This window comes from Adiantum capillus-veneris, chromosome 5, assembly GCF_014529385.1.
Source record: "Adiantum capillus-veneris isolate H3 chromosome 5, ASM1452938v2, whole genome shotgun sequence".
In the NCBI taxonomy this organism is placed as follows: Eukaryota; Viridiplantae; Streptophyta; class Polypodiopsida; order Polypodiales; family Pteridaceae; genus Adiantum; species Adiantum capillus-veneris.
The window spans coordinates 96,579,103-96,588,292 of record NC_140935.1 but is presented as its reverse complement, the minus strand read 5'-3'; the positions used below and the strand labels follow the sequence as shown (position 1 = coordinate 96,588,292).

The 9,190-nt window shown below is 38.8% G+C and overlaps 3 protein-coding genes and 1 pseudogene across 3 annotated transcripts; 1 reads left to right on the top strand and 3 right to left on the bottom strand.

Annotated features, from left to right (window-relative positions):
• Positions 1–3,213: 3,213 nt before the first annotated feature.
• LOC147457782 (uncharacterized) lies at positions 3,214–4,607 on the top strand. Its single transcript, XM_086512583.1, has one exon. The coding sequence runs from the start codon at positions 3,703–3,705 to the stop codon at positions 4,456–4,458; it is 756 nt and encodes a 251-aa protein (XP_086368709.1). The 5' UTR covers positions 3,214–3,702; the 3' UTR covers positions 4,459–4,607.
• Positions 4,608–4,747: 140 nt separating this feature from the next.
• LOC147457781 (uncharacterized) lies at positions 4,748–5,608 on the bottom strand. Its single transcript, XM_086512585.1, has one exon. It carries the CDS (start codon positions 5,603–5,605, stop codon positions 5,345–5,347), a length of 261 nt encoding a protein of 86 aa, XP_086368711.1. The 5' UTR covers positions 5,606–5,608; the 3' UTR covers positions 4,748–5,344.
• LOC147457780 (uncharacterized) lies at positions 5,607–7,886 on the bottom strand. Its single transcript, XM_086512584.1, has one exon. The coding sequence runs from the start codon at positions 7,231–7,233 to the stop codon at positions 6,700–6,702; it is 534 nt and encodes a 177-aa protein (XP_086368710.1). The 5' UTR covers positions 7,234–7,886; the 3' UTR covers positions 5,607–6,699.
• LOC147457779 (uncharacterized) lies at positions 7,646–9,188 on the bottom strand (annotated as a pseudogene).
• Positions 9,189–9,190: the final 2 nt, after the last annotated feature.

Here is a 9,190-nt window from a genome sequence, read left to right as displayed (position 1 = left end):
TAAAACTGATTTAACACATAATTTTTCACATAACTCGGCAAGAGTTGGCATTCTCATCACTAAAGATGTGAGAGTTAACTTCCGACGGTGACGCTGCCTCATCTCCATCCACATCTGACGACAGCAATTGGACCTTTGGACCGTTCTTGCTCTTGTTACTAACTTTGAAGTTGCTGTTGAATGACTAGAGGTTGTCTAGATGGTCATTGTCGGGGATGTAGTGACTCTTGCCGCCCTGAAGATCCACCTTCTTCCCTATCTTCTGAAGACATTTCACCAGTACTTTTGGATCGACGGAGCCCACCATGAGTGAAGGCAGCAATACCCTATATTCCCTTGAGGGCTTTCTTCACCGCAGTCTATGGAGACCTAAATCTAATCTAATATAACGTAAATCTAAATCTAGCATAAATAAACGTAAATCTAACTAAAAATAAACCTAAATCTAATCTAATTTAACTTAAATAAACCTAAATCTAATTTAACGTAAATCTACATCTAACCTAATCTTTAATGTTTTTTATGATAGTTTCCTACGACGTTATAACTCTCTTCTTCTTGTGTGTGTGCGCGTGTGTGGATGTGTGTGCCAATAAAAAGAGATAAATGGTATAACCTTTCTATCACCGATGCCAAGTATGATAGATTGGTTATGCCATTTCCCTCTTGAATAATAGGTCTTGAGTTCAACTCCTCGTCAGCTAGATCTTTAGGTCTTTTAATTTTAATTAGTTTCCTACGACGTTAAATTAGTTTCTCTCTTTCTCTCTCAATGTGCGTGCGTTTTTTTGTTTATACATGTTTTCTCTCTCTTTTCCTCTCTCAATGTGTGCGTTTTTTGTTTATGCATGTTCTCTCTCTCTTTTCCTCTCTCAATGTGTGCGTTTTTTGTTTAAGCATGCTCTCTCTCTCTCTCTCTCTCTCTCTCTCTCTCTCTCTCTCTCTCAAAAACACTATGTGTGTGTGTGTATGTGTGTGTGTGAGAGAGAGAGAGAGGGAGAGAGAAAGAGGGGAAGGGAACATGAGAATGAGGAGAGGGAAGGAGCATACCTGGCTCTCCTTCCGCTCCTCGTGTGTGTGTGTGTGTGTGTGTGTGGAGAAGAAAGAGAGAGAGAGAGAGAGAGGGAGAGCGTTACTTGCTCCTTGCTTGAGGGCGCCGAAAAACTCAGATCTGAGAATCTGAGTTTTTGGGAGCTCTCTGTTATTTTTTTTAGCCGAGCCGGCGTCGCTATGAGCGACGCAAATTTACTTGTAAATTTGCGACGCTCATAGCGACGCCGGGATTTTTTTTTTTGGAGCGTCGCTGTGTGAGCGTCGCTAATATGAATAGCCTCTTGTTGTGATAGAAGTTTATTGAACAAGGGCTAACAACTCACAAAAAATAATTTTTTTGAGCCTAGCTCCCAAGCTTGGTATTAAAAAATGATTTGCAGCTACTTGTATATATGCATATTTGTTAGAATTTGTCAAGAGGTTGTGTCATGCGTCACTTTTAAAAATACAACAGACTATACATGTAGAAAGAGAGTATTGATGGTGTTCCATTGGGAGGAAAAGATAGCCCTATGAGAATAGTGGCCATGTTTCTTTGGTCGCAGCAATGCGCGGGTCACATACTAGTTATATTTACTGGAAAATAATACTATCGCTCTCAAGCACAATCACAGCATGTGGCTTGAGGAGTCATTAATTACATAGGGCTAGAACCAAAACATGCTACGATACATTTTGCCATTCTTTGTCTTTACCTAGTGACCCTCTTTTAGCTCCTACAACATGGATGAGCTCAATACTAAGACGGACTATACCATCAAATTGGGCCACCTCCAGTTATGTCTCAAAACCTAAAGGGAGAAAGCGCCACAATCAAAACTCTCGATTTTTAGAAAAAAAATTAAATTATTTTTAGCTTTTACTCGAAAACATGTAAATCTTTTTGGTTTTTTGTCAAAGCGAGTTTTGAATCCACCACGGATTTCAAGACACTGTTTAGAAGTGATATGGATATGGCAACTTACCAAGTCACGATGCACTCGAGTACAAGCTTCTCAACTGTTCCACATTAATATTGTACTATTCCAAAAGCCACAATTGCTCAATGGAGTGGAGTAGAATATCATATTCTAGATCAGGGTACGAAGGAAAAAGAGAATCACTTTACATGTATAATTGCAAAAAAAAAGACTCATATAGAAGTAGAAAGAAAGAAACTTTAAGGACTTTGAGAAGGCACCCAACGGACTTTGAAAGCAAACCCATCTAAGAGAAAAAGGCAATGAATGTAAGTCAAAACTTATTTCATGAGAACGAAAGAAACAATAAAGATAGCCTATTTGAGCACTTATGGAAGCCTTTTCGGCTCTCTCCTTCGCTTCTCCTCTGAGCTCTTTTTTGCTCCACTACTTTTGGCTTATAGCTTTCATCTCGCAGAATATGACACGTGTAAAGGTAGACTCTTCGTCATATTATGTTAGTAGATGGTTTGCCTCTCATTGAACCAACGGTCCATCAAGGTTTCGCACCAGCTTGAGGTTATTTTGTACATTTCTTTGAGCATATCTAATACATCCACTCACTATTGTGATATTATATTTTAAAAAAAGAATATATTGTAAATTCTATTCATACTAAGAGGTTAATGGGTCACATTTGTAATCTAGTACATAAAGTGCAACACTCCAAGCCACGGCACTTAGTTATCCTCATGACGTAAAGAAAAGGAAAGGCAGGAGTTTGTTGACAATGATAGTGTGTTGCGAATGTGCTACTTTGTTATGAATTCTCTTCATTTCACCCAAGGAATGTACTATGCTTAAGACTATCTTTCAGTACCTTGGGGTATGGGCTCGACGGTGGACGAATTGGGTGCATGCGTAGCAGTGCTTGAAATAAACTTATTTCCAAAACCTTAAGAAAATCTATAAGTGCAAAAGCTAAGATCTTATAATTTTGAAGGTATTTTGACCAAAAAACACTAAAATCCCCATAAATTTGTAGGTTTTTTCCACCTAATAAAAATTACAATTTTTGAGGTCTTGTAGAGGTTACAAAAACTCAAGCATCAGTAATAATACACTTTTTAGAAAATCACAAGAGGATACATTCACAAGATTTTGAGAATATTACAAATTTTTGTCTTTAAATTGCCGGTGGGTGCATCTCCCTTTTGGAGACCATATACTTATTGGCCCCTTTACCCTATTCCTACCTTAGCCTTTGTGAAGCACTTATGTAATGAACCTCAAGAGGTGCGATTAATGATAGTGGGGGAACCTGGATACATCATGAGAGGTGCAGAGTTGTTGGATATATAGGGACCATTAAGTTTGGACTGTGGGAAGTGAACTTGACATGGGAAGGTGCGTTCGAGTATATTTATGATGGGCATTGAGTTGTTTTCCCGATGGGGAAGTGCATAATACCCATTGAGCATAGCCCGAGAGCCTTGAACCCCCTCCACCTCTACATGGGGGTTGCATAAGTAAGGCTCAACCAACTGAGCAATGCTCGTTGGGTGGGTCTTCTACCATTGACCACCGTCATTGAGTCCCCATATAAGACTCCATTGTGGTTAGTGTGATGGCCATTCTTGCACCTTTGCATGCATATATAGACATGTGCATCCCTTTCAAATATGGCAAGTCTCCATTTCATTTGTTGAGGGAACTTTAGTTGGCTACATATAACCCAATTGACATAAGAATGCCGAAGAAGCCAGTTGATGAGGTACCACGGCATGCATGTTGCGTGCCATTTGCGTGGGAGGAGAAGCCCGGCGTGCCCAAAATGCAACACTTACGAAGCAACAGCTCTCTGCTTCTCACGACCGGCATTCCCGCATCAGCTCCCCCTCGGACACAACTTGCCCACCCTGCCATTGTCTCCTTCACTCTCTGCAAGCCCCCTCGCTTGCAGCAACAAGAATCTGCTTATAACTTCCAAAGCCCTCTCGACAAAACGGCCAGCTTCAACTGCATCTCTTCTGTCGCTCCCCGCCATAGCTCCAAACGCTTTGTCCGACGCGTGCCCAGCCTCGACCACATCTTCCATGGCGGCCGCACCAACTTTAGGAATTCCAACACTGAGAGCTTCAAGTACAATACCATGGCGGACCTTAGCTGGAACGCCGGCGCATACAGAATGGAAGATGACCCTTTTTCCATGGCTATTCAAGCTTGCAGAAAAGAGGAGCGCTTGGAAGCTGTCTACTATCACCATGATAGTGAAATCAAGAGAGATCGGGAGCTGGAGGAGTCGATAAGTACATCGGATCGGAGAAGAGGAAGCGCTACAACAGGCCGCTGCCACAACCATGTGGTTGCTGAGGGTTCCAAGAACGGGCACACTTATAAGCTGCAATCAGAGAAAGACGACTGCCTCCAAAAGCCACAAATGCAAGAGCAGCAAGCTTGCTGGCTCTTTGCATGTGTTGCGAGCTGTTTGTGCCACTCGATGTAAATTTGGCCCACTAGCACAAATAAGAGTAAGGTCATGGTTCTTTTCTTAATCTAAGCTGGAGGCCATCTAGCTCCCAACAGAACCATATCCACTTACTTTGGGATGAGCGGCCACTACTACTACTAATATATATATATAATTATATAAAACCTCAGTTTCTCCTAAGATTCTCTAACCCGCTTTTTTTGTTTTTGGCCTAAAGCTCCTCGCTGACCTAACTATGCCTAGCCTAATGCTTCTCGCTAGTGCAGACCTGCCCACAAGGAACTTTAATTCAATTCCTACATAGCAAAAAAAAAAGATTTTCCTAAATAAAACTTGAACATATGTAGGAAAAGTCCAAACTAGTAAAAACGGAACCTTTTATTGTATATATATGCAGTAAAAATGACCCACATAATAAAACTATGTAGCTTTTTGACCAACATGCACGAAAAAAAAACTACATAGATTTTTGACCAACATATGCACAAGAAAAAACTACATAATAATTGGAACGAAAGAAAATCTATATAGTAATATTCACGTTAGTTTTATATACAATAGCTAGACAAAAAGAGTCACTTAAGTGAATAACCTAAATCTAAGTTTTTTATTATATACAAATTTATTGATTTAATAATTAAAATAATAATATTATAATAACAACTCTCACAAATATGTCGTAGATCTTGCATCAAAGAAATTAAATCTTTGCATCGAACTCATTATACATGGGTATTTGGTACCTCATAAGAAAAGAACAACATATAAGAGTAACTCACAGTAGCTTTTTGAAGAATTCAATCTAAGTCATAAATTTAACAATTGAAAATAGTTGATGCAAGAATGTTCACCCTTTCTTTGGGTCTGAAGGTTACATTAAAATAATCAAATTAGCATAACATCACTCAACCACAATTACATCATCCACACTTAGTGGAGAAGAGTCACATTTGGAAATTCTAACTTTGTTTGTGGCCAAAAGGTACACTACAAATGATGAGCGCATTCCATCCACACTTTGCTCTTGACGATGTCCTGTGAAATCCGTACTACGCTTAGCTAGATTGAAAATAGCCTTTAACGTAATATACAATGCATCAACTGTTGGAACCTCTAAAAACTTGATTAAAATCATCTCTTGGTCGTCTTTATCAAAGTTCATATCCTAAATAAAAGTTCAATTGTAAAAAGTCACTACTTAATTGAAAAAGCTTAATCCATGCTAAAAGATGAGTACAACTAAAATCAATCTCCTTACATATTCATGAGACCCATTTGAGAGTTCATTGAAGGCCTTTGTGTTTTGAAGAGTAACACTCTCATTGAGAACATTCTTCAGTACACTCTGTATGCATAGAAAATTGAAAGCATAAAAATTCAGTTAGAGCTCTAGACTATGAAATTTTGGGCAATAGATAACAACTACCTTTTTCTTGGTGCAATCTTTTTTTGCCTTTTTAGTCTGCATCATATCCATCATCTTTTGATTCCACTGCATCAAAAAATTTAAGTTAAAACTCAAAGCATACAAGGATATGAAGCATATAAAGTTAAAAGATGTGTGTAAACCTTAGGTGCACGCTTGCTCTTTCTAGAGCTCACATCCACTTGATTTTCCTCATGAGAGCTCTCAAAATCCATTTGTTTTTTAATGAGACCAACCTTTGCATGTTCTCAGAATAAAACACATTAAATATATAGCTAGTTTAATTATTGTAAAGGACAATAACATAGACATACCTTCGTGACATCTTCAATAAGAGCCAAGAAAGAACCATTTGAAGCTAAAGCCTCATCCTCTTCTTCTATATCCTAATAGTAAATAACTAGATTAAAGAAAGTGTACAAAATAATTCGACATAGTATAAGTTGAGAAGACATACATCTAGAAGGGCTTCAACTTGCACGCCAGTGATAATTGCTTCTAAATAATTTTGGTCTTTCTCAAAGTCAATATGAGGATGATACACTTCCTCATTGATAGGTTGTAAATGATTTTCCTCGATCTACAATTCATGTATAACATTTCTAAATAACTTTAATTAAAAATAAACCAAAAAAATAAAGAATGTAGAAACTCCCACAAGTTGTTTTAATTTCTTTGTCTTCCGCCTTTGCATTCACTAAGTCGGTTCCCTACAGTGCACAACTTCACATAATCAATCTTATTATGATAGCTAAAAACAATGGAAAAATAATGATAGTGTGGCTTACAGATATTAAATTTGTGGTATTGACCAGTGTTTATTTTTTCTTTCAATTCTTTCGCTTTGCTTGCCTGTGACGCAAGCAAAATGTGTAGATGTCCTCCACTTTCCAATGGTACTCTGCACCACGGAATGTCACCTCCTCAATTTCATCATGGTGCTCTTGAATGAAGCTCATAAGTTCATCCTTCCCCTCTAGATTGTGCCGTAGGTCACAAAGCTTGGAATCAAATGCTTTCATCCAACCTCTAATAGTTCTTAGATTGAAGCAATGGTCTGCATGTACACTATCAGCGTAATACTCTGCAAGGAACTCTTTTCCATACAATAGTGATGGATCTCTATCACTTTTCTTGAGTGGGAAGCGAAAGAGTTTCTCATATGTCAGAACTGGTTTTTCAACTGTGTCTTCCTTTGCAACTTGTATAGCCTTGCTTTGCCGTTGAGCCAATCTTCCAACTGCCTTACTATTCTTATGATCAACCTTAGAGGACTCTCCACCACTTGATTCTAGCTCTTTTACCCTTTTCTCTAGCATTGCTATTGTGTCTTTGAGAGACATTGTTTCAGATGGAGAAGCCATGTAATAGCTACAATGTCACAAGTTATACCTTAAATCATATAAAGTGTAAACAAAAATTAAAAACCAAAAGAATTTTTTTTTTCCAATCAATTAAAGTATTTTAATGTTTGATACATCAAAGGCTAAGCACTTGTGCATCTCCAAACTACTGGCAAATTTAATTGTGCACCACTTCTTGAAGACATGCGCCTCCTACTAACTACAATAAAGTCATGTATCACTACTTTGTATGAGTTCCAATCTCTCTCTTCGTACTACTGGCTTTGTATCCTCCATGTACAATGATCAAGACTATCATGTACTAGCCAAGATAATTTGCATTTTTTGCCCTGGTGGTCAATCTCTCTAACAACTGCGTGTACAAGATCATCCTCACCATCACTTTTGGTTGCTAGAACAATATCACCAACCTCTAACCAAGGGGGTGCATGTCTGACCTCTCCGAGAGTTGTAAGCCGCTTTCTTTGAATCAAATCCTTCACCTCATATTCTACTAGCCTGTTACCTGTCAACGGAAGAGGTATCAACTTATGCATCAAAGATGAGATTGTTCTTACACAATCCCAAGTATACGGCATAGTTTGTTGTTGTACAATGCTCATTCCAGTTGCATGATGAACTATTAGTTCGTCAACCCCATTGTGTGAGGATATGCATTGTCTATAATACTCTGCCCCAAAATACAAATAATATTGACCATTGTGCTCGATAGAGAACAATGTTTTTATCTTGGCCTTCCAATGCCCTACAGGAAGAGCATCAGTATCACCATTTTCCTACTTTACAGTCACATGATCACCAACTTTAAAAGCCTCACCCTGGTAAAGTATCTTTTGGTAGATTGTGACAAGAGTATTTTCACCTTCACTAACTGTCATCGCCCACAATTGCTGAAAGTACCTTTTCTTCTCATCTGAAAGGCATCTCTTTGTGCGTTTCTTCTTGGTTATACCAATCCCTTTGGCTCTAATCATGTTGTGGCAGTAAGCCGGTTCATAATCTGCCAAAATCTTATGCCATACCTGATCCCTGGCTCTTGTTAGAGATGAGACTTCCAAGAGCCCTTTTTCATGGAAGATAGTGCATTGTGGACTCATAGGATGCAGTAGAGTGAAATCATCTGGGAGTATCAACCTTTGGTGTAAGAATGACAAATTCCTCTCGTGCGGCAAGAACCCATCCTTCTCCTCTTGAAGCATGCGAGTAACCCATGTAAACAAAACGCGCTTGTAAAAGTGGACATAAGTTATCTCATTATTTTTTTAATTTGTCTTTACTCCCATGTATATGGAGACCATCCTTTCAAAAATGTAACACCAATATACATCATGAGATCCATGCCTGATAATGTCATCAAGCAATTCCCCATTCCCAGCAACATGCTCCAATGGTGAAGAGTTTGGAGCAAAGAATTCCTCGCTCCTTACTCGCCAAGATGAGAACAATGATCGCATTATCTTGATACTCTCCTTGGTCCAACCCTTTTCACGACTAAAATTGTAAAATGTGTGGGCAATGTCTATTACGAGAAGACCAAGCCCATACATGGGTCTTGATACCTCGTTGATGACACTCAATACATATGGCAAACACCACTGAACAAATTTTTGATTTTCCTCTGCCTTAAAACCTTCAAAGTACTTGCTAGGAGTGTGTGGCCACCTGCCATTGCGAATTGATGGTGGTGCAAGCTTGTATACAAGCTTGCAACATTCATCCACCTTCTTTTTCGATTCATTTTGCAATCCTCGCATGACATTTGATGTATACTTACTGGAAAAATTCAATGGAAGAACATGCATTGTATCATACACCAAGTCGCGTGACAAGTCAAAGCCATATAAGTCAAAGAACCTCCACAACACTGACTCTCCAGATAGTCCTGCATGTGCAAGATTAGTCTCTCTTTGAGTTTGAGAGGTTGCTCTTCTGGCCTCAGTTACTTCATTGGACATTT

Bases quoted from the DNA above. Each gene is read 5' to 3' on its own strand.
- LOC147457781 (XM_086512585.1), bottom strand. From the start codon at position 5,605: ATGAACTTTGATAAAGACGACCAAGAGATGATTTTAATCAAGTTTTTA.
- LOC147457782 (XM_086512583.1), top strand. From the start codon at position 3,703: ATGCCGAAGAAGCCAGTTGATGAGGTACCACGGCATGCATGTTGCGTG.
- LOC147457780 (XM_086512584.1), bottom strand. From the start codon at position 7,233: ATGGCTTCTCCATCTGAAACAATGTCTCTCAAAGACACAATAGCAATG.